The sequence below is a fragment of the Maniola hyperantus genome, chromosome 13 (genome assembly GCF_902806685.2).
Source record: "Maniola hyperantus chromosome 13, iAphHyp1.2, whole genome shotgun sequence".
NCBI classification, from domain to species: Eukaryota; Metazoa; Arthropoda; class Insecta; order Lepidoptera; family Nymphalidae; genus Maniola; species Maniola hyperantus.
The window spans coordinates 11,782,177-11,807,942 of record NC_048548.1 but is presented as its reverse complement, the minus strand read 5'-3'; the positions used below and the strand labels follow the sequence as shown (position 1 = coordinate 11,807,942).

At 37.9% G+C, this 25,766-nt stretch overlaps 3 protein-coding genes across 3 annotated transcripts in view; 1 reads left to right on the top strand and 2 right to left on the bottom strand.

Annotated features, from left to right (window-relative positions):
• LOC117987522 (uncharacterized) overlaps positions 1-24,513 on the top strand; it is a 49,764-nt gene extending 25,251 nt beyond the window's left edge. Inside the window, exons 2-9 of the mRNA XM_034974547.2 lie at positions 10,686-10,994; positions 13,931-14,166; positions 15,060-15,257; positions 15,761-15,887; positions 17,548-17,658; positions 18,250-18,403; positions 18,802-19,014; positions 19,192-24,513. Of these exons, the coding sequence (XP_034830438.1) occupies positions 10,686-10,994; positions 13,931-14,166; positions 15,060-15,257; positions 15,761-15,887; positions 17,548-17,658; positions 18,250-18,403; positions 18,802-19,014; positions 19,192-24,161 (6,318 nt within the window). The 3' untranslated portion in view covers positions 24,162-24,513. The remainder of the gene's footprint in view (positions 1-10,685; positions 10,995-13,930; positions 14,167-15,059; positions 15,258-15,760; positions 15,888-17,547; positions 17,659-18,249; positions 18,404-18,801; positions 19,015-19,191) is intronic.
• LOC138403164 (uncharacterized) lies at positions 16,011-18,222 on the bottom strand. Its single transcript, XM_069502617.1, has one exon. It carries the CDS (start codon positions 16,670-16,672, stop codon positions 16,184-16,186), a length of 489 nt encoding a protein of 162 aa, XP_069358718.1. The 5' UTR covers positions 16,673-18,222; the 3' UTR covers positions 16,011-16,183.
• Adsl (adenylosuccinate lyase) overlaps positions 24,491-25,766 on the bottom strand; it is a 57,673-nt gene continuing 56,397 nt past the window's right edge. The window contains exon 3 of the mRNA XM_034975027.2: positions 24,491-25,638. Within this exon, the coding sequence (XP_034830918.1) occupies positions 24,624-25,638 (1,015 nt within the window). The 3' untranslated portion in view covers positions 24,491-24,623. The remainder of the gene's footprint in view (positions 25,639-25,766) is intronic.

The window sequence follows — 25,766 nt, the reverse complement described above, 5'->3', positions numbered from 1 at the left end:
AAATTTTTTTAACCATTATCATCATCGTCAAATGCTACCTCGCCGTCCACCTGGACATCTTGTAAAGACTTCCAAGTATTGTCCCACACGTCACGATCTTTGATATTAAGTGTGTGAAGTCTGCCAATCCGCACTTGGTCAGCGTGGTAGACTATGGCCAAACCATTTTCATTCTGAGAGGAGATTCGTGCCCGCGATGGGTTGATGATAATGGTGACATAAAATTCGGGAGGAGTAGGTTTTATTCTGAAGCTGTGATAGCGGGCCTAGTGGTTAGGACGCCCGCCTGGCGCCTTCTAATCGGAGGTCGGGGGCTCGATCCCGGGCACGCACCTCTAACATAACGGAGTTATGTGCGTTTTAATTAATTAAATATCACTTGCTTTAACGGTGAAGAAAAACATCGTGAGGAAGCATGCCTGAGAGTTCTCCATAATGTTCTCAAAGGTGTGTGAAGTCTACCAATCCGCACATGGCCAGCGTGGTAGACTATGGTCAAAACCCTTCTCACTCTGAGAGGAGACCCGTGCTCTGTAGTGAGCCGGTGATGGGTTGATCATGATGATCATTCTTTACTCAAAGTACTTAAATAAATAAAGAAGGAAAGCGTTTTTTAAGTTACGATCATTTCATAACAAAGGCGTGCAACGAAGGCTGCGCAAACGCAAGGCGCGTCTATAAAGCGAACAAGTGACAGTGTGACAGTTACACTGACAGGTGACTTTCTTACATTTTTAATGCTTACGGAATACGTGCATTACTTACCTGTGATTGCGTAAGAATGTCTTTTAAAATTGTTTATTACCTATCATACTATAAGTAGGCAGCTTTTTTCATTCTTTTAAAAATCCAACACTATCTTCTCCAAATTAGTATCGTAACTCAAGAGATAAAAATATCGATGTTAAGAACATAAATTAATAAGAAAAGAATAAAATTAGAGAGAGTAGGTAACAATTTAATGTTGGTCCTTTTTGACCGAGTTCAGAGAGCTTTCAGTTAGCTTATACTCTAAAGGGTGAGCTTTATAGAGCGCACTCTGACTTTGCTTAGAGTTAAGACAGAGTTAAAACGAGACAGATGTATATCTCCCACATAAATCTGTCTCGTCTTAAGTCTGAGCAAAGTCAAAGTGCGCTCTATAGATCTCAGCCTAAGATCACTCTCAATCTATGAATCCATTGGCTTCGATTTAAAGAACAAACGAGAAGGAAAATGTAAGGAAAAGAATATAAGAAACTGTAACAATTTTATTTTGGTCCTTATTGACCGAGTACAGAGAACTTTCAGTTAGCTTAAAGGTATTATTAAAATATGACGTTATCTAACTGTATTATGAGTTATGACACAGTTAAAATCATTTGTTACTTGTATTACTACCGCCAAAATACTTAATCCATTGTAATGGTAGTGCCTTTGGCTATCACGAAAATTACCTTATTTCTATTACTCTACTTATTATACAATACAATGATATAGTAAAATAAATTGGAGTATGTGTAACACACTTTAACAAACTGCAATCATCGCCTAGTGTGCCTCTTAAGGTGACGCAGGACGCTCGACCGAAATTGGCAGCGCACGTGGGTAACGTGTTTGCTTTTCACTTGACATTGTATGAGAAAGTTGAGAGGCACGATGATTATCACTGAAATCAAACGCGCGAAAAAGGTTTAGGAAAAGTATTTTTGAGAAAAAACTACTGAATTTATGTTTGCAAAGTAAAGTTATTTCAACTAATGAATAAATAAACTACGTCTAATGATAAATTGTTTTACAATTTTCATATCCCTAATCTTATTTATTTACGCCCAAAGTTGTCATAAATTTAGTGTTAAAATAGGAATCTTTTGAGGCTCGTAACTTTTAAATCAATATTTTTTTCAATGTTTTAGATATCATTGAACCTAGATAACGACGAGATAAATCAATATAATTCTTAGTTTTGTGCGTACAATATCGAATATTGTTGTATTTTCCCTCCTACGTTTGTATGGAGAAAGCACCGAACTGAGTCCCCTTAAGTACGTAGTTAAAAGGTTTTTTTTGTTATTTTCTTTATAGCTAAATTCCGTGTTGAATTTAAATACATAACATGTCTTACACCGGCTTTACTCACGTGTTTAGTCAACGTTAGCCCGACTAGTTTCAAACCTTTCCGGGGTCCTTTTTCACACTCAGTTCGCGCACGCGTCCCGGTTAAGACGAGTCCCTGCGAAAAAGGACCCCGGAAGGGTACGAAACTAGTCGGGCTAGCGTCGACTAAACACGTGAGTAAAGCCGGGCGTGAGACATGTATATTAATGGAAATCACTCACGATAGTTTAAACGCTAAAATAATATATCTACATAATTATATACCTACCTACTAACAGTCTACATTCTGGTGTTTCACAAAACAAAATGTTTTTTTTTAATGAATTCGTATCCGTATACCATATTAGGTGATCTAGTTTTGTCGGCTATAATTCACAATTTATAAATCAGTGATATGATTTAGGTACATACAAGTTTCCAAAAACTAACATTACGGAAATTGACAGCGAGTATTGGAATAAATGACCTCACTTCTGAAATAAGAGGGTGAGGGAGTTATAAATAAAATTGCAATAAATAATAATTATAATATTATACCTAGCTGTTTACTTCAGACCATGATCAAATATGGACATTTAATTTGATTAAGTTTAAATAATTGCAGTTCTATGTAGTTCTAAGTTATAAATGTTATTAGCTGATGCCTGAGACATCGTTCGCATGGATTTAGGTTTGTAAGAATCCTATAGGAACTCTTTCATTTTCCGGTTTAAAAAGTAGCCTTATGTCACGCTCCAAGTCTTTAACTACACCCATGAAAAAAACCGGTCAAGTGCGAATCGGACTCGGACACGAAGGGATCCGTACCTACCATCGTAAAAGAAATAACACTTTTCTTTGTCATGTATTCGGATTTTTCTGAACTTATGCTGTAAGACATTGCTATCTGCGAAATTTCATGATTCTAGGTCAACGGGAATAGGTTTTGGTTTCCTTGACCGATCTTGACATTCACGGCAGACAGACAACGGAGTTCCTTTTTTTTCTATCTTTGGAGATTCGTTGCTCTGTTACGGCGTGATTGAAGGATAAACCAATAAACTGACATGTCTATATCTATGCGTTTTCACGGCCCATCCGCTTAATCGATTTTGGTGGGGGATTTGCTTTGGAAAATCACGAGTTCTCACGGGAGTTTGAAAAACCTTAAACCACATGGTCAAAGTCCCTGGTGTCACTTAGGTATTTGGTACAGAGATAACTTGCACTCTAGAGACAGATATAGGCTACTTTTTTCCTGGAAAATCAAAGAGTTCCCGCGGGATTTTTAAAAGTCTTAACAGCGACGCGTGCGCGATCTGGCTCCCTTCGAAAAAGGACCCCGGATGGGTTCGAAACTAGTCGGGGTAACGTCGACAAAACACGCGAGTATAGCTGGGTGAGAGGTATTATATACAATGGAAATCACTCACGATAGTTTAAACGCTAAAATAGTCTACATCCACGCGGACAAAGTCGCGGGCGTTGTCTAGTAAGACCATAAATGGATTATACTATTATTATTCTTAGCTTATTATTATACTTAGTATAAGATTTTACGTCTCACCAAACGTTGCTAGAATTCGAGTGTCACAATACCGTCAAAGTAAAATGGACCTAAAGAACCTAGGATTGAAGTCAAAAATTCAATGCCACTGATTTTGATTTCGCAACGTTTCCGCTTGGAGCGCCGGCTGTAGATGTGTAGACAAACTTGAGCTTTAAAACAAGGCAGTTAAGATCCAGTTTACTATAATGCGGAAGGTTTTCGACACTCGAATACTATCAACGTTGGTGAGACATAAAATCTCGTGCTATTATGTAATAAAAAAATCAAGTCAATAGTTAATTTTCCCAGTTTGTCACATATTACGGAATACCTGCTATAACGAATGCGTCTCGAACTCAGAAGGCCGTCTTTATGTTAATTAAAAACATTTATAACATGAAGAGGCGTCTTTGTAACTGTTTCAATTCTTTTAATCAGCTTTTAATCATTTATAAATGCTAAAGGCCGCAAGCCAAAGAATCATACACGTAATAAAAAAAAATACAGAAAAAATAATTAGGTAAGTAAAATATTTGGAGCAGCTTCTGTAATTTTGGCGCTGAATGCTGATTGCTGATTATTACACCCCATTATCATTATCATCATCATGATCAACCCATCGCCGGCTCACTACAGAGAACGGGTCGCCTCTCAGAGTGAGAAACTGGGATCGAACCCCCGACCTCCGATTAGAAGGCGGACGTCCTAACCACTAGGCTATCACAGCTTGTCCTATATTATAATTAGTTAAAATATTGACATTTACAACTATATTTAGTGCATATATCAATTCTCACGTTTTTCCTTATAAATAGTTATATTATATCTAGGCACTACCTACTTAACTGCCTATTAGTTCACGGACGCCGGAAATATGGTCGTATTTAGTAGGACTGACTCTATCGAATCCAATGCCTAAATCTATATCGTATCTAGGCATTATCTAGGGCATATAAGTAAAAAGTGTGAACCCAAGTTTTTATTGCAAAATGCCTGATTAATAATTTATGAAATACAATTAGGTAATCAAGTTTAGAAGCCAAATAAACCGTTTTTTTCCTAAAGGCACGATTGGATATACTGTCACATCCTGTGCTTATGTTAATATTGACCGTTAAAGTCAAAGTTAAAATAATATTTCTTGTCAGAATGTTGCGTAAACTCATTGGTTGTAATCCTAATATGTAACCATATTAAGACTTTATAACGAAGTTGTGGGCAACTATCAAGTTTTTACTATACTCTATCCACTAAAAAAGTTAGTAGGTAGGTATAGCGCTCTCTCTGTTAAGTACCCCCACACAAATGACAGAGCCAAATATCTCAGTGGGCGTAAACCATTTTGAGGCACCAATCAATCACAAACATGTTTTCAAAAGGCATTCGAAATTGTTTCGATATGTTTTCAAAAAAAATCATTCGAAATTCAATTCGAAAACATAGTTTCACGAGAGAATTAAGCTTGCTAAATCTGGTGTTCTAATTCAGATAGAGTCTCACGCCGATGCGACTACCGTAATAGCTACCTACGTGGCTACGAAAGCTTTCAATGTCAGATAGTCGCTTCGAGTTTTTCTAAAAATCACAGTTAGGTCATACATAATTCTAGTCTAAATATATATAATTAGGAACAAAGGACAGCCGAATCTTATTAAAGTAAAACTTCTTCAGGCGCATCTTGAGAAAATGCTTGAGAGTTTCAGATCTTTTTCGAACGGATATAACCGTTTCTGCCGAAAATGGCCGCCAAACAGAACGGCTATTTTAAGGCCGCCATCTTCTGTAGAGGTGGTACCAAGTATCTACATTACGGTAACGGCATTCCGAACCAGTGGTAAATTAAAACTACCTGACTATTCATAAGCACTTTTAAAAAGTTTACATGAATAAAAAAACATTCTATTCTATTCTATTCTATTCTATTCTATTCTATTCTATTCTATTCTATTCTATTCTATTCTATTCTATTCTATTCTATTCTATTCTATTCTATTCTATTCTATTCTATTCTATTCTATTCTATTCTATTCTATTCTATTCTATTCTATTCTATTCTATTCTATTCTATTCTATTCTATTCTATTCTATTCTATTCTATTCTATTCTATTCTATTCTATTCTATTCTATTCTATTCTATTCTATTCTATTCTATTCTATTCTATTCTATTCTATTCTATTCTATTCTATTCTATTCTATTCTATTCTATTCTATTCTATTCTATTCTATTCTATTCTATTCTATTCTATTCTATTCTATTCTATTCTATTCTATTCTATTCTATTCTATTCTATTCTATTCTATTCTATTCTATTCTATTCTATTCTATTCTATTCTATTCTATTCTATTCTATCTATTCTATTCTATTCTATTCTATTCTATTCTATTCTATTCTATTCTATTCTATTCTATTCTATTCTATTCTATTCTATTCTATTCTATTCTATTCTATTCTATTCTATTCTATTCTATTCTATTCTATTCTATTCTATTCTATTCTATTCTATTCTATTCTATTCTATTCTATTCTATTCTATTCTATTCTATTCTATTCTATTCTATTCTATTCTATTCTATTCTATTCTATTCTATTCTATTCTATTCTATTCTATTCTATTCTATTCTATTCTATTCTATTCTATTCTATTCTATTCTATTCTATTCTATTCTATTCTATTCTATTCTATTCTATTCTATTCTATTCTATTCTATTCTATTCTATTCTATTCTATTCTATTCTATTCTATTCTATTCTATTCTATTCTATTCTATTCTATTCTATTCTATTCTATTCTATTCTATTCTATTCTATTCTATTCTATTCTATTCTATTCTATTCTATTCTATTCTATTCTATTCTATTCTATTCTATTCTATTCTATTCTATTCTATTCTATTCTATTCTATTCTATTCTATTCTATTCTATTCTATTCTATTCTATTCTATTCTATTCTATTCTATTCTATTCTATTCTATTCTATTCTATTCTATTCTATTCTATTCTAATCTATTCTATTCTATTCTATTCTATTCTATTCTATTCTATTCTATTCTATTCTATTCTATTCTATTCTATTCTATTCTATTCTATTCTATTCTAATCTATTCTATTCTATTCTATTCTACTCTATTCTACTCTACTCTACTCTACTCTACTCTACTCTACTCTACTCTACTCTACTCTACTCTACTCTACTCTACTCTACTCTACTCTACTCTACTCTACTCTACTCTACTCTACTCTACTCTACTCTACTCTACTCTACTCTACTCTACTCTACTCTACTCTACTCTACTCTACTCTACTCTACTCTACTCTACTCTACTCTACTCTACTCTACTCTACTCTACTCTACTCTACTCTACTCTACTCTACTCTACTCTACTCTACTCTACTCTACTCTACTCTACTCTACTCTACTCTACTCTATTCTATTCTATTCTATTCTATTCTATTCTATTCTATTCTATTCTATTCTATTCTATTCTATTCTATTCTATTCTATTCTATTCTATTCTATTCTATTCTATTCTATTCTATTCTATTCTATTCTATTCTATTCTATTCTATTCTATTCTATTCTATTCTATTCTATTCTATTCTATTCTATTCTATTCTATTCTATTCTATTCTATTCTATTCTATTCTATTCTATTCTATTCTATTCTATTCTATTCTATTCTATTCTATTCTATTCTATTCTATTCTATTCTATTCTATTCTATTCTATTCTATTCTATTCTATTCTATTCTATTCTATTCTATTCTATTCTATTCTATTCTATTCTATTCTAGTTATAACCATAGATTAAAAGCTCTATTTTTTTACCTACTACATGATGTGACAAAAACCTTGTAAACTGACTCATTTTCAAAAGCTCATTTTTATCCTGCGCGCGTTTTTATTCTACTTCATCATCATCAACCGATAGACGCCCACTGCTGGACATTGGCATCTTGTAGTTATAATTTTACATCCTACACATATTTTTCTGGTATTTTATAATACCAATCATACCTACCAAGTTTTGATATTCATCATGATCAACTCATCGCCGGCTCCCTACAGAGCACGGGTCTCCTCTCAGAGTGAGAAGGGTTTGGCTATAGTCTACCACGCTGGCCAAGTGCGCATTGGAAGACTTCACACACCTTTGAGAACATTATGGAGCACTCTCAGACATGCAGCTTTCCTCATGATGTTTTCCTTCACCGTTAAAGCAAGTGATATTTAAGTACTTAAAACGCACATAACTCCGAAAAGTTAGAGATGTGCGGGACCGAACCCCCGTCCTCCAATTAGGAGGCGGATATCCTCACCACTAAGCTATCTGTGGTAAATTAAACTAGTTAACGATTCAAAAGCACTTGTAATAAGTCAACTTGAATAAAATAATATATTCTATTCTGTTCTATTCTATTCTATTCTATCACACCACTAGGCTATCACTTTTGATATTAGGATTTAGGAAATTATTTCACAAGCTGCGTTATTTATTTCATCTGACATTACTGATGAATCAGGCACATTTTTAGAATATATTTAGCTGATCAACGTAGGCCACGTTAGGTGTATAAAATTAAATATTGAAGAATTTTTTAAACACAAGGAAATATATAATTATGCAACATAATATTATGTTATGCTGTTGTCAATGATACAAGTTATTAACCTGCTCCGGTTACTTTGTATTGCGCTTCCGTATTTTCTTTGCTTGAACCATATGAATACAATTTTCCACGATAGGGGAACGTTACGAATAAAACTTAAGGTGAGTCATGTCAAGTAGGTAATCCTTCCATCATCATCAAAATCATAATCGTCAACCGATAGACTTCCACTGACGAACGTATGTCTCTTTAGGGACTTCCACACGTTGTTGGAACCGTTGGATTCAAGCGGCGCAAGACCATGGGGGTCTTGTGCCGATTTTTAGGGTTCCGTAGTAAACAAGGACCCCTTATAGTTTTGCCATGTCCGTCTGTCCGTCTGTCCTAGCCCCCAAGGGGGGAGAGTGAGCATAAGGGACAAGGAAGAGACAAAAATAATTTGTAGGGAGTCAAGAAGGCGCCCCGGGAAAATGCCAAGAGCAAGTACCGAACGGGCGCCCTCCCGCGATTCGGCCCATATAACCGAGAGGTTGGTGGGGCCATGGGAGGTGGAGGGTTGTCCCTATCCGTCTGTCCGTCCGTCCGTCCGTCCTCGGTTAATCTCGGAGACTATTAGTGCTAGAAATCTGTAATTTGGCATGGGTATTTTTTTACGCCTCGTCACTCCTACTAGTAGGTACAATAATAAGTATGTGGGTCTAGGATTTTTTTTTATTAAAACCAAAATTTAATCAAAATAGATAAAGGTAAACTAACCATAAAATAACAAAGAAATAACTTTTCTATAGGTATAATCTTGTAGCATTCCAAGAAATAAATTTCCCTGATAGGAAAATTCAGTTCAAGCACCTTTGAATGATCTAAGGTGGGCATAATGAACAAAATTGAGCCACCGAGTCAACCTGTTCTATATTAATAAAACTTCATTGAAAGTAACGGTGACCAAATACGACCATACCTATACCTACAGCTAGAGTAATTATGCAATAACCGTAATATAAGAGCTGTATCACACACATTTGTTGAATAGCCAAATAAAATATCCCAAGGATTAAGGTTATCAACATGGCACCTATAATACCTATGTTATTCCTGGGTAGTTTTAGTTTATTGCCTATATGTAGGTACCTATACGAGAAAGTATAGTTAGGTACTAGGTAGGTACATTATCAGCATTTACGAGAAGTATGAAGAGGGTCTTCTCAAACTGGTTTAGGACATACCTACCTAAACCTGTAGACGACACGACCTTGTTACAGATTATAAAGAGTTCATAATGACGTAAAAACAAAAGTAGCAGTATTTTTTGTAACTAAGTTAATTTTTCATTACTATTATTATTCTAACTCTAGAATAATAATAGTAATGAAAAATTAATAATTCTAACTCTAGAATAATAATAGTAATGAAAAATTAATTTAGTTACAAAAAATACTGTTTATATACCTACCCAGTTTTTACAATGTTTAATTCCGATGGTAGGCCTAGATTCAGTTAACGATTCAAAATGATACTGAACTTGTAAAAGTTTATTTGAAAAAAAAAATCTTTCTCTTTCTATTTCTCTTTCACTACAGAACCCTAAAACGAAATGTTTTCCGAATAAGTCAACCTGATGAAATATCAAAGAACCATTTCTAAATAAACGTTGCGTTAGTCAGGAATTAAAGCTAAAGCTATAATTTAATAAGGTTCCAAGGCTGACGAGATATTTTTCAATATGCGCACTTTACTCAACTAAGTTGTTCAAATTAATTCAACGAACAAGACCAAGGATTAATAAACTAGATTTTTTACATTTGTAGATTTGTCTGTTTGTCCATAAAACTTAGGTAACTTATCAATTTCGTGGGGAAAATGATTGTTTAGATACCTATTTACATACAAGAATATGATCTGTTACCTATCTATGTAGCGGCGCAAGACCCAATAGTGTAGATGTCCCTACAGGAGACCTATGTCCAGCAATGGACGTCTATTTGTTGATAGTGAAGATGATGATATTTTGCGAAGAATTTCAAAAAAATCTGATAATTCAAAACACAATGAAAAGAACTAGTAAGTAGAGTACTAACATAAAGGAATGCAGTCAGCCATTATTAAAATCTCGGAAAAAAATACATCTCGATTGTGGCGTAATTTCATCGTAGATGAAGAAAAATAAGACTAGTGTTCTAATAATGTAGCACGATATAAATAGTAATTGCTGAGTTTCTTCTCAGCAGGTTCCGATTTAAGAACCAATATGTATCATACTGAGACAGGCAATGATATTTCATAATAGCCTCTAATGTGGGGTTAGACGGTATTATGTACATGAATTGAATTTGAATAGGGTTCCCTTCTCATTCTGAGAGGAGACTCGCGTTCAGTAGTGAGCCGGCGATGGGTTGACGAATGATGGGATTGAATTTGTTTCTAATTTATACCTATTTCTTTTTTTTCAGAACCTCCCTGATCTCCTCAAGTCAAAGCACGTGCAAGGTCTCGAAATCCACGATGCTCACAAAACCCTCAAAAAATCCAAGGTCTTGGAGACAGTGGAAGCAGCTAGAGAGGCCATCAGCTCCTCAGGAGGTGGACCTCTGTTCCTGGCACTACCAGCTCACCCTGAACTCTTGGCGAAGTACTACGATCTCAGAGCTTTGATGAAGAAAGTCGATCTGATGATGGTGCAAACACATGCCTTGGGATTGGTGAAGAAGATGACTTATCATCCCAGTCGGTTGAGCGGGTTATGGGATATGATGAATACTGTAAGTATTTTAACAGTACATTTCACCCTGTGTATTTACATGTACTTTCACGGAATACTGTCCGGTCTTTAACTTTCCGTGGGAACTTTAACCAACACGTAGGTCGTAGAGGCTTAATGAGAACTGATCTAAATTGTTACATGGATACAACGACCTGATTCCTAACTTTCAGTACGTCAATAAGCTGCACTGAACAACAATCCTCGCTGAGTGCTAGAATTATAAGAAATGGACATTGAAATGAGCTATTGGATGGGGTAATGAATGAGGGTAATGAGCACTTGATATCTGAGTGTTGTATTGTAATCTCACGGGATAAAGCTAAGGTCCAGACATAGGCCTAATACGTACTCTAGTCTCTAGACTTCACTATACCTAACTATACTCAATATTGTTGATCTGAATTGAGGCATAGCAATCGGATTGAATATATCAAAAAAGTGCAGTGAACGGCAATCTTCGGTGGGTGTAGAACTAAAAGTATCGACAATAAACTAATTTAGGATAAGTACCTAGTAGTTTTTGATTTGATATATAAGTGGGTCTGTTTGTTACTTTTTCGGAAAATCTCACGAAATGACAGAAAAAAAATATACTTGAATAATAGGTAAGTATTGAAAATCCACAGGGAGGCAGTTTTCAAAGTGCTATGTCTATTTTTATTGAATAACACCTGACGGATGTAAATTAAAGTAGGTACCAAGCTACGTGATAGTTTAGAATGTGGTTAGATATCCTGGCCATAATTTTTTCAATAAAAATGCACCTAAGCAGTTAAGTAAGTAATTCGAAGAAACGATGTACCTAAGACGTTCAAATAATTTTCCTCTTACCTTTTATACAAATAAAAGAAAAAAATCAAATGTTATATTAAGGGAAAAGCTGCTCGCAACTTCATCGATTTCGTGTAGATTTACCTATGCTTTTAAAATCCCGTGGGATTTCCAGGATGAAAAGTAGGTAGCCTATGTCTCTCTCTAGAATCTCTCGGAGAAGATTTGATCTTGTTATGGGTGCCTGAAGTATTAAAAGGACGCAAGAGGCCGCGGTGATTCAATTAGTTTAAAAAAACTATTGTAAAAAACCATTTACACCATCGCTACCTAAAAGATTATCTTACTCATGCCATGGTCTAGGCTTGTCTAGGCGCGTCAAATAGAACTGGTGCGAAGGCAAACTGGGCGCATTGAGAAAAATTGTGCAAACATCCGTAAACATTTTTCCATACCAAATTGACTCTTATTACTGAGGTAATAAAGAACTTACTGCCCGCATACAGTAATCCTGATTTAAAATTCAGTAGGTAGGTATTTGTAGGCCAGGCGGCATGTGCTTGAGCATCTTTAAAATTCCAAGCCGTAAAGCAGACCGAGTGTTAATATAATCTAGATTTAAAAGATAATCTTAACTTTGTGATCCGACTACAAAGAAGGTTGAGTGAACTAAATCATTCTGTAATGGAGTGAACTACCTTCGCCTAAATGTTAGAGCTAAATAAAACCTATGCAAATGTTGCAACTTGCAAAGCCTCAGACATGGTCATGCTTGCTAATATAAATTGTGTAGGCGTTCAATGTTTGACATCTTATTATAACAAGGATATTATAAAGATTGTTATCCTCGACTTTATCCATGAGAAACTGTAATCATTATATTTTTAAATTTTTATCAGAATTAAAATATCACAATGTTATTGGGCTCATCTCCAAAATTAAAGGTTTCTTTCTCTGGGCTTATATCAGTTTCCACATTCAAGGCTTAAAAAAAATAAAAAATAGTATTAGTCTACAAATGGCGTTAACAGACAGATATAGAGGGTACCTATTACCATCAATGGGTATTACATATTATATCGCATTCATCAAATCACTAGATATTTCTGGCGACTTGCCCTGCGTGTCTTTAGGACTATACACATTGATTGGGATTTGGGAAGCCTTATTTTGCTCTAATAAAAAGTAGAATCGATCTTTCTCAAAGTTGTGTTTAATAAAGTTTAAATTTTGCTAAATATTGAGATATGTTTGAGTATTTTAGCGAGTTTAGAAGTAACAATCAGATAAACTTTCGTATTTTATAAGGTTCAAATCATTAAATTGATAACAGTCATTAATTCTCGTACATTAGAATCCGCACAGACGCCCAATAATTACAAGATACAAGTTTATAGACCCACTTAGTTACTACAGGATATTAATTAACATTTAATGTCATGATAGTATGAAGACATCAAATTAAATGTTTTAAAAGCAGATAATTTTATTCAGCATAGGCGTATCTCCGTCGTTCTTGGAATTCTTTGGATGTCCTACAAGTTAAATTAAAATCGGTAAGATTGTTTATTAATGAGTTTATTCTCAGCTTCTTGATATTGAATAATCATTCCAAAACGGGGACAAAGTCACAACAACCGTGGATGTAGGAAGTAATAAGTAATTCTTGTGTGACGTGTGGACGTCAGCTGTGGAGCTGGACATAGGTCTCTTGTAGGGACTTCCACACGCCACAATCTTGCGCCGCCTGAACCTGAAATAATACAAGCTAGTAACCCTTGAAAATGTTTTCAAAAGAGCTTCCAATGGAACCTACCTACTTACTGTAATAAAAATTTACGCCATCTAGAAGCACGCACAGTATTTTCGTCGAAGCATTTGGCACATAGGTAGGTAGGTATAGGTACCTGGATGCAGTAAGGTAGAATGAGCTCTGGAGAAGGTTGACTGAGGAACCAATACGAGACGGTTCAGACACCCAAATAAACTCTCATGCCTCACTTTCGTACCACAAAATATGTCACAAATCAGCCCTACACAGGATCAAAGTCAAAAATAAAGCTGTTATTTTGTTGTAAAATGGTTTTAGCCGTTCAAAGACTTTTTAATTTATCTTCAGATCTCGGATGTATCAAAAGTTACCCATAAAAAACTCTTTTCCAGGATTCAGTAGTAGACCTCGTAGTTGGATTAGGAGTTCCGGCCTCCAAAGTTGTAATCAGCTTACCAGCCACAGCCAGACAGTTCACGCTGCAAAACGAAACCCTCAGTACTCCGGGAAGCCCCACCGAAAACGACGAGCCTAAAGAAATCGACCAGGCCGAACTCTGCAGGCAGCTGCGTAAAGGAAGGTGGACTCTGGAAAGGGACCAGGACCTGTCAGCGCCTTATGCTTTTAAGTAAGTATTTACATAAAATATTTTCAAAATTTTATTTGAACACATTTAACGGGTTCATGCAAATGCAACTCAATTCATTGCGGTTATAAAAATCCATAATAAAATCAATAGAGATAAACTGAAATCCTAAAAAGCATACCTACTCGTAGAGTTCGATCATACGATTATTATGTTTGCATAGACTCGAACGAACGTTTAGTTTGGAAGAATGAAATGGAGAACTTTCACGTTTACAGAAACAGGTCTCATTAAAAATAATAGGTCATAATAGTGATAAATTAGTGCATATAAACATCGACCTTCAAATAGCGGATGTTACTTGACAACCTTTCTGTAAAAACTGGTATAGCTTCAACCACTGATTACTCATAAATCTTACGTAAAAAGCAGGTCAAATACCAGTTGAATCTAGGCAAAACAGTAGCAATAAATCTAACGCATCATAAAGCTGCTTTGGATATAAATTTTCTCAATACAATTACCATAATCCTGACAGTTTTGTTGAATAAATTAACAAAACATTTCATAAGTGTTTCTGAGCAAATCTTTTAAGATAATCTGGACGTGCCTGGAATTAGTATATTAGTATGTAGTAAGGTTAGGTATATAAGTATACTGTATATGTTCTAAAAGTTGTAAGTAGTAAGTAATACTGAAGGGCGGCATAACCTTAGGTTGTGGTCTTAGGTCAGGTGAAATACGGAGGGTATCTAATTTGACCTGAATTGCCTGAATGGAATTGCCCTGTGGAGTGTCGATACGTCGTCCCATCGTTCCAAATGGGCGATAATCGTTAGCCTTTGATTCAATCTATTGGATGATCAAAGTAATGCTCCAGAAGAATTGTAGCAGTACCTACTTATCGAGATTTTTTTAACTTTATCCAATTTCAGGGACAAAACCTGGATCTCCTTCGAAGACGCCTCATCAGTAGATGTGAAAGGCAAATACGCACGTGTAAGAGGTCTCGCCGGTCTGGCCCTACACAAAGCCGATCGGGACACCGACACTCCCTGCGGACCGACCCTGAGGACCGCATTGACGAAAGTGCTGAACCAGCAGAGCAGAGCACCTAGGGCGGCTGTACTGAGGTAATTACAGCGAAAGCTAATTTATTATATCAAGAGAGTGTACAGTTTTTTTTTCAGACACAAAACTAGTCGAGGCAAACGAAAATATTTGCGAAAATATTATTTCCAATTCTAAAGCATATACCCACAACTAGTTCTTAAACCCTTCTAAGTAGAAATAGTTTCTTATAGACAGATTAAGAATTAGTTCAAATTAGACTCTAGATCCTTATAACAAAAAAAAGTAGGTTAGGTTACCTACTTTTTGATTTTTTACATTACGGTCATATTGAAATTTTCATTGTAATAGCGGCAATAGAAATACACGTTCTGTGAAAATTTCAACTCTCTATTACGGTTCATGAGATACAGCCCACTTGACAGGAAGACAGTCGGCCAGGCGGACAGACAGCGGATACTTAGTAACTTCCCGTTGGTACTAGAGGAGATCTATCTACCCTGGGTAATTTTGACGTTTTCCATCTAGGATTGCACCATAACTGATCATCGCTTTGTGTTTTCAGATCTCTTGAAAACGAAATTCTATCAGCCCCGAGCATTGCTGGTCGTGCTCTGGACGCGCTGCAGGTCTCCCCCTACCGCATTACGCAAGTTGTCGACTCCGATGGCGTTATTCATTCGATCAGAGAGGTTAGTTTTTTTTATTCATCATAGACAAACGCTTGACCACTATCACACGGCACAACTTATGGGAAGTGATAATGTGGCCTAAGATGTTTGCTAAGAAGGTATACACTCTTGGTGGTGTGTTTATGAAAACGACTGTAATCGAGGCACTGGTATATTTGTAATCATTAATTAACTTTATAAGCTGTATGTGGCGTGTTCGCCCGTTGCACCGCGAATGCAATCTTCTTCCGTGGAGAAGGCAGATGTCGCGCGGGCACCCCGCGCCTCCCGCCGCCGGCCGGTTGAGTGCGGTTGCACTAAACATCCTGCCCGCACGAGTTGACGATTGGCAGGGGGCAAATATTGTTGAAGGCCCGAGTGACGACTCCCTTCTTAGTTTTGATGTCAGCCACTCGAGCCACGCCGTCCTTGCCAAGATGCACCCTCTCTACTCTTCCCAGCTGCCATAGGAGTGGTGGCTGCTGTTTATCTCTGACGAGCACCAAGCTCCCCAGCTGCAGACTTGTGGATGAGCCCCTTTTCCATTTGGTGCGCTGTTGGAGCAGAGAAATGTACTCGTCAGAAAATCTCCTCCAGAAGTGCTGTTTGAGCGCCTCGATGCGTTGGTAGCGCTCCATGGTGGCGATGTTTGCATCGCTGACCATTGGACTAGGAACCGACAAGAGTGAGCGTCCTATGAGGAAATGAGCGGGGGTTAGGCAAGTAAGGTCGGAAGGATCGGAAGAGAGAGGTGTGAGTGGTCTGGAATTCAGGATGGCTTCAATCTGAATCAGACAGGTTGTCATCTCTTCGTAAGTTAAATGTGTTAGATTTAAGATGCGTTTTAAGTGGAATTTTACCGATTTTATTTTAAAGATAACCGGATTAGAATCGGAACAACACTGATTTTGGAAGAGTATTCCAATTTCCAAACCCTAGCCATGCGTAGAACTAGAAAAATGACGACGCCAAAGCGTTTCGTGCGCGTAGAAGCAATGTCGACGGCATAGGGGTAAAAATTCTCCCAGCGTCTTTTAGAACTGTATTGCTATTGAGTTTTATTGTTATTTATATCACTTATCTCAATCATTCAATCTAAATTATTGAGAGAATGGTCGACCAGTCTTTAAAAGGCTTTTATTTATGTTAAAGATCTATTACGCAAAATCGATTACAATAGTGTCATTCATTTCTTTTGGCTATTGTTGTCTATCCCAAAGTAAATCTAATCTAAAGTCTTTGTCATCTGGATTTCGCAATTTTAAAAGAACCCTTTAAAAAAGCTCTACAGCGAAACCATAACGAAACACAATAGGTACTGATAAAACCTACTTGCCTTGACTCGCTCTTAGGTGATAATTTGCAAGTACTGGGAGTCTAAGAATCACATCCTACTTATAAATATGGCTGATAACGGCTATCTATTCACGTGGTTAATTTTTGGTCATGTTTCCATTAACTTATATATTATTACTTCGTATGGACAAGGCTGTTGAACAAACAAAATGGCACCGACTTAGTGGTGCTTTAGCACCAATGCAACCTCAGTGACGTCTGGATTCCCAACGGGTCGTTCATTAGTATCTAAGAGGTGGCGCTGATTTATTTGGTTCCAAAACCGTGAAAAATTGTGTTCGCTTGACCATATCTTGTATTTATATCGATGCATGTTTCATTCCAGGACACGAGAACCGAGTTCTCTTGCTCTCGCCAAGGATACTTCGTGCATCCTCGTTCCTGCGCCAGGTTCTACCGGTGTGTAAAGTTCGACCAACTCTCACCGGAATACACAGTAAGTTGTTTGTTTTGAAAACAAGATAGTACATAATAATACTTATAACTACATAATAATATTTGAGATTTCTTGCAAATGAACTCTTTGTTTCTTGGTTACATTCTAATTAATGGTCACACCACAGAAACTTAAACACGTGCGTTTGTATGAGCTAAAAGGATTTATGTAAGTAAAGTTTGTTTAATCCGCGTTCTTTTTTGTGGTAAGCCCATCGGTATAGAAATAGTTACCATAGGTACGGAAAGCCTGTAAGAGAATGAATAATTAATAGCACTGCGAATTCGTTACACAGGCCACAACTGCACATTTGCAGCGCGTTTTTTTCAAAATATACAATATATACATAAATAGCGAGCAAACGAGCCGATCACCCGATTTCATTGATTATCGCCACTCATGAACATTTGATATGTCACAGGACCCGCCAATGCGTTACGGGCTTTTCAGATTTTGTTTATCATCCCCTTGAATAACCCCAAACATCTGAAGCGCTTATTATTCTAAAAAAGTAATCTAAAAATGTTACTATATGCAAAGATAGTTTTCGAGTACAAAACATGAAAAAATTCAAGAAAATTGTATTCACAGGTATTCGAATTCGATTGTCCAGCTGGTCTGGCCTTCGACTCTCGCTACGAGGTGTGCGTGTGGCCCGGCAGCCTGCCGCACTCGCAAGCCTGCCCGGGATCCTCCGAGATAGCGCCCGTGCCGCGCACCAGATTCATCTGTCCTGACAAAGAAGGTTAGTAGAATTTTACCTACCCAACTAAACCTGCCATGTCGACTGACGTAGAACAGTGTCCACGAAGCCGACCAGGATATGGCCTGATAATTTTATCGCGACTTCTCTCAATCATCAGTTTCGGTTTAAAGATGCCACTGAAACGGAACATACGTGTTTATCTGACTAATTAGATTATTCAGAGATGAAGTTTTATTATTTCTCTCACACGTCTACGCTCAACTTTAGTCCAGTAGTATCTTAAGGGTGCACTTTCATTGAAGGTCATCTCCTTTTTGGTGCATTCAACGTACGTTTTTCACCAATCTGATCGGTCGAAAACACACGTCTCCGCTTCAGTGAAAATACATACACTCTTGCTTTTCGATACTAAATACCCATGAAATCCGTTGTTTCAGGTTACTTCGCGGACCCAGAGAACTGCCGCTGGTTCTTCGCGTGCTTAGACCATGGCAAGGCGCCACTCACAGCCTACGAGTTCCGTTGCCCCTTCGGGCTCGGCTTCGACGCCGCGCGCCTGAAGTGCGAGTGGCCGTGGCTGGTACCGGCCTGCGGGAACATTGCTAGATACGAAGCCGAGGCGTTCGGCTTTTCTGGGGCTGCTCTCACTGGTATTCATAATTTTAATATAACAAAACTATACCTACTATGGTAAAGTAGAGACAGCCTAGTGATTAAAATATTAAACCGAAGATCAAACCGAGAGGCGTTGAGGTTGGAGGCATTCGTATAAATTACGATGTTAAAATAATATAATAATTAATATGCTAAATTTTGTTTATTTATAGGTGCTACTGGCTTCCAAGGAAAATCTGCCGATTCAGTCAACATCGCCGCTCATCAGAGTTTAGTATCCGGAGCTTCGTTGGATAATCTCGTAGGTATTCAAGGCGGACTTCTCTCGAAGGAAGATATCCTTGATACTAATTACATCGCTTCCCAAGAAGCCGCCAATCTTGGATTCGCTGGACCGGGCACTTACCAAATTAATGATGACTATGCAATTGGAAGTCAAGGAGAACCGAGCGGACATTCTTATAATATAGTTGCCGCAGATGATGTTAACAGGGGTCTTGGTCTCGTACAAACCACAAATTATAATGGCGGAGAGAGATACACAAGCGGATCTCTTATTTTAGACGACTATAGATTACCTGCTGCTAGTTCTATCAACAGTCAAAGGCTCCGCGTTAAGGCAGGCGGAGACTCAGGAAAATACAAGGGAAATGACGCCTACGTTGGTGTATCGCCCAAATACGATAGTCGATACAACGCTGGAGCATACTATCGTAAAGACAATTCTGGTAAATACGTTCACAACCCAGCAGGAGATCGCGCTAAGCCTTACGAACATCTCGACGTACCTCCTGTGCCTTATACACAAAGTGACATTAAATATACACAAAGCGGTTCCTCTAATAGTGGTTCATATAGCCAAGGCTCAGGAGGTTACGTTTACCCCAAGCCTGCAATCGCATTTAACGAGGAGCCAGGAACGTACCAAAGTCTTTACAAGATTGACGGGCAACTTGATGCGTATACCAGTGGGGCGAGTGGAACTACCAGTGGTGCGAGTGGAACCACTAGTGGTGCTACAAGCACCTACTATGGCAGTTATAGCAATGGAAATGTTGGCGAATATGTTACTGATGACAACGTTTACACAGGCGCACCACACGTTTTAACTGCTGGGGCCGTAAGAGTTGGTCTTGTTGGAAAAACCTCTTTGATCGATACTAACTATTCCGATCAAGGAAACTATCAAACCCAATCCTATAGTCAAGATGTAGTCCATCAAACAAATGAAGCTGGAGCTGGTGTTTCTATTAGTCAATTTGGTACAACTCAAAGCGACGGTTACAGTTACGTCACCAATCCAACATCGTCTGGAGTTCCCACAACGGCAACTCCCTTACCCGTTACGACTTATAAAACTACCTATGTACCTTTAGTACCAAAAACTAGTATCAAACAAGTTTTTGGTTACACTCAACCAGCGGTGACATACGTTCAACCTACAGTAGTACCTGTGAAACAAGTAACGCCACAAATTAAATTGACTAACTATAATCAAGGTCTGAACTACGAATATCAAAGTAAGGATTACTCTTCGACGTATAACACGGGATCAACAGGATACGATTATTCAAAACCCGTCATTAAGTTTGAAGATGGTGTATCATATAGTACAGCGACTCCATCAGCTACTGTGATTTCTTACGAACCTCAAGGATTTGGACACCAGCAACAAACTATACATAAAGTAGAATCTGTTGGGTTCGAATACTCAACTCCAAGACCTGTCTCTGAGCCACCGTTTAGAAAACTAGTGGCATATACTACCGGGACACCAGAAACTTATGTTCAACCAACGGCGCAATCTTACAGTCAACAAACTCTACACAAAGTTGAATCTGGTAATGTTTATTCTCCGTCGGTTGATGTTTCTAGTCAAGTATCAAATACTTATGAAGTCCCACAAACTGTTGTGCAATATTCAGCTCCCCAGCCTGCGATATCAGTCCAGCCTACAATACCTACATACCAACCACAATCATATAGCCAACAGACTTTACACACAGTGGATACTGGCAAAGTTAACTCTTATTCTCAGAGCCAACAAGAACAAGGTTATGAATACCAGCAACCGACTGTTTATGTCCAAAGTACTGGTGCCCAGTACTCAACAGCAGCCCCTACAGTTTCATATCAGCCTCAGAGTTATAGCTCTCAAACGATACAAAGGTATAATACTCAGCAATATGTACCAGTATCGTCTACCGCACGCCCTGTGACACCTACTCCTGTGACAGTGTACGAAAATCCTCTTCTCAAATACACAGTAAAAGCAACGCCAGTGACGTACGTAAGTCCGTACGTACCTAGCCGGCAAGCATTCAGTCAACAAACGATTCATAGAGAAGATACTAAAACCACAGCAGCTGGATCTAGTGGATATGAGTACGTATCAGGTGCAAGATATGAACAACCTCAAACAACTGTTTACACTACAGCCCAACCTCAAGTTTACAGTCAACAAACATTACACCAAGTCGATGCAGGCCAAGTGAATAATTATCAAGGTTCATCAGTTTCAAGATATGAATACTCACAACCAGCCGTCCAATTCGAACAAAAGTTCGTCTCGTCAACGCCTACACCGATCGTTACATCAACTTACAGGCCCCAAACATATAGACAAAAAGTTGTTTCAACAACATCACAACCTAACTTACTTTACCAGCTAACTGATGTCAGTCTAAATGAGAACCCACTCCTTAAGTACACTGAAACGGCTGAGCCAGTTACATATCTGAAGCCAACCTCTTCTGTGTTCACACAATCATATCAACCTACTCAACAGACCAGAACAAGCTACGTTAGTAAACCAGTTGAATACGAGTCAACTGCACAGCAGACGTATGTAAGCCAAGAAGGTTATTCTTATAGTCAACCAGAAACAGTGAGCAAAATTGCGACATCCAATAGCGCAAGTTATTCAGATGCAAGCGCTGTTTCCCACCAGTTCTTCCACCAAGGCAGTGGAAATGCTCAATACGAAAATGGTAAAGGTGTATTTGTTTCAACAACGCCAGCTACTCTTGTATACGAAGACCACTATGCCGAATATGAAAGTCCAAAGAAAGTTAAAACATACAAAGCACCAGAATACATACCACCTAAACAACAGTATCAACAAGAAGTTACCTACTCGACTGCCTCAACACCAATCTTTGATCAAGGAAACTCATTTGTACAAACTCAGGACCAGTATGACTATAGGCCCGCTGATTATTCTCAACAATATGAAAGCTCAGTACAATACACGGATTCCAAGTCAAGTTCAGGCTCATCACAGACTGTAGAATCTGTACATTTCTCTACTATTCCTGACACAAGAACCACATATCAATACAATCAAGGTTATCAATCTCCTGAAATTCAAGTAGGGTACAAAGCCGAGGAATATTTGCCACCAGTCGTCTCAACTGAAACTCCAGTTGTCACATCTACTTATAGGCCACGAACATATTCTACTACTCGGGAATATTTACCTCCTGCCACAAAACCAAAGTATACCGCTCCTGAGTATTTGCCACCGGTGGATACATACGTTACACAATCGACTGCTAAACCTGAAATTAAATCGTTAGAATATTTGCCACCATCAGGCGAAACAGTTTCTCGTGTAATCAATTACGAGAGCTTTGGATACAATAACGATGCATCGAGAGATTCTTCCAGATTTGGTACTTATCAAGATTATTCTGTGCCTACTGAGGGTACTATCGTAGTTTCTTCAACAGCTGCTCCTGTTGTAAGGCAGCAAAACATAGTTGTTCAAAACGCAAAATCTAATTTACTAGGTTTCGGAACTGTTGGTCCAGATGCAGGTTTAGTATCAACGACTTATACCACCGCGCAACCTATTGTATCAGGCTCCAATAGCTATTATCTGTCTCCTAAAACTGTCACATCAACTTATGCACCTGAGCTAGTCGAAGTCACCTCCGCTCCTAGAAGGACGAAGACGAAGTATGTACCACCAGCTGTTAAATCCACAACGGAACCAAACTACTATGTGGAGTCGACTACAGCATATCAGGCACCAGAATACTTACCCCCTTCAGAAGATACTTTACAAGGAAATATTGGATCATACGGCTATAAGAGTACAGCTGGTCCTGAGATCAGGTATAACCCGTATCAGGAGCAAGAACAAGTTGTAGTGTCAACATTAGCGCCTAAGAGGAAACAAAATATCGTTGTGGAAACAGCTAAATCTCAATTGCTAGGTTTTGGCACTATTGGAAATGATGCTGGTTTAGTTGCCTCAGGCTCTTACTCGACACCAGAATCAGTTGAAGTATCTTACTCAACTGTTCCAATTAGACAAGAGCTTGTTGAAGTTACATCAGCACGAGCTCCTATTAGAAGAACGAAACCTAAAGTAGCTGTTGTTACAAAAATAAACGATTTCAACCCACTCCTGGTGAGAAAATTAGGAGCTGTTTGCAGTTGTCAGTCGCCTGTGCTAGTACTTAAAGGAAGAAGACCTTCAGTTCAAGAACAAGATAATGTTGAATACACCAATGGATATGACGATGCAGGACGTGGGGATATTAATGAGAGCACCTGGGCTCAAAAATCTACAAGATTTTCAACTGTACCAGGCATAAACACAGTAACTACTGTGGCACCAGTTTCGCCTACTTTCAATCCAATTATAGTTCCTGATGATTCATTCTATCAAGACTATCAGGACAACAGTTACAATATTCCAGCAGCTTCTGCTCGCAAGGACTATTCTGAGAGTTACGTGTCAAGTACACCTGCAATTTCGACAACAGAAAGAATCGTCAGAATAAAACCACGTGTTAAGGCTGTCACTGTTGCTCCGACTTATAAAACAGTCTTATTAAGCGAAGGGGTCACTCCAACTGCTGCTATACAAGAATCAGGAGACACTGTATCTGTGGACTCACAAACGTTTAATCGCTACGGTCCCGGTGGCTGGCGAGGCAGAGACGAAACGCTGCAAGGCTCTATTGACTGCCAGAGAGCAGGTTTATTCCGTCATCCAAAACAGTGTAATAAATTCTACGCTTGCAGATGGGACTGTACTAAGCAAAGGTTTACTCTTCATATATTCAACTGCCCAATTCAACTTAGTTTCGATCCTAACTTAGGTGCTTGTAACTGGCCCAGTCAGGGACCCGCTTGTCAAGGCGACACACTTCTGACTAATTCTCTTTAAAACGCTACAGAATAAACGCGAATGTAATCTCGACGTGCCATCTCAATTGTGATAAGATGTGATCACGAAATCCTACGATTTTTAATTTGTATCGAGCGTAATTATTAAGTTGAGTCTCTCTTTTTTAATTCTCTAGGCTTATTTATTTGTTTGATTGTTTTAATGTTAATTCATAGTTATTTATTACTCATGCTCTTTTAAAGCTTGTGCTTGCATAGCATTATGATTTCGGCATTGATTGAACATAAGTTACCATTTTCTAGTTCATTTAGTATATGACGTTTTGTGAAGTTGAAGAGTCATTTTTGTATTTTTATAAAACGCTATAATGTAAATATATCATTTATTCATTAATTATGTCGTATTATTTCAATATAAATCCAAATAGTTAATAATATTCCAATAATAATTTTAACAATAATAATATAATTGTTTCGTCATATTATAAAATTGGTTACGTTATTAAATCATTAAGGACACTGGCTTTTCTACCAAAACCAATGAGTCTTTGTACTTCTGTAGAATAGGAACAACTTCTTCGTCTAGGAACTCAACTACTTGTTCCGGCGCTCTGCCGATAAATGTCGATGCATCCAAAATTTTATCGAGTTGATTTATAATTGGCGCAAAGTATTTATCACTCTTAACTCGGTCGATTAAGTCATTATCCTTCCCTTCCTGTTTTACGACTGCTCCAGCTTCGTGAGAGAGGACTCTTATCTTTTCATGGCAAATTTGACGATCACCGCCGGCTTGCACCATAGCCATTATAATGTTTTCAGTAGCCATAAACGGAAGTTCTTGAGCAATATAACGTGCTATAACTTTAGGGTATACCACAAGCCCTTGGCAAATGTTAAGAAGAGTTAACAACGTAGCATCGGCGGCTAAAAATGCTTCTGCAAGAGTTAAACGGCGATTTGCTGAATCGTCTAAAGTACGCTCCATCCATTGCACTGCGTGCGTGTTAGCAGCGTTAGCGTACAGTGTGATCAAATGACGCGCAAGAGCACAACAGCGTTCCGATCTCATAGGATTCCTCTTGTACGGCATAGCGCTTGAACCAATCTGGGAAGCTTCAAATGGCTCCTCCAATTCTTTACGTGACGCCAGAATACGAATATCAGAACACATTTTATGTACTGTTGCTCCTAAGCCTGATATAGCTGCTACGACTTCTAAGTCAACTTTTCTGGAATATGTTTGACCAGTGACAATGTACCGCTTATCAAATCCAGCAAGTTCAGCGACTCTTTTATCTAGAGCTTTTACTTTTTCACCATCACCTTTGAACAGTTGCATGAATGAAGCTTGGGTCCCCGTAGTGCCTTTTACTCCGCGAAATCGGAGGTCGTTCCTCGCGCGCGACAAGGCGCGCTCGTCCATTAGGAGGTCGCTGAGCCATAGGGATGCTCGCTTCCCTACTGTTGTCAATTGAGCCGGCTGTAGATGGGTGAAACCCAGGATAGGTAGAGATCTGAAATAAGGAGAAGATTTTGTTTAGATAAATGAAAAGTTCATAGATAAGTGACTATAGAGCAATATTTTAGTTTAGGTTTCTGGTATTTTATAAAATTCATAGAAACATTTTTGTATTTACATTGG

Excerpts from the sequence above, each read along its gene's own strand:
- LOC138403164 (XM_069502617.1), bottom strand. The coding sequence starts at position 16,672 with ATGACAACCTGTCTGATTCAGATTGAAGCCATCCTGAATTCCAGACCA.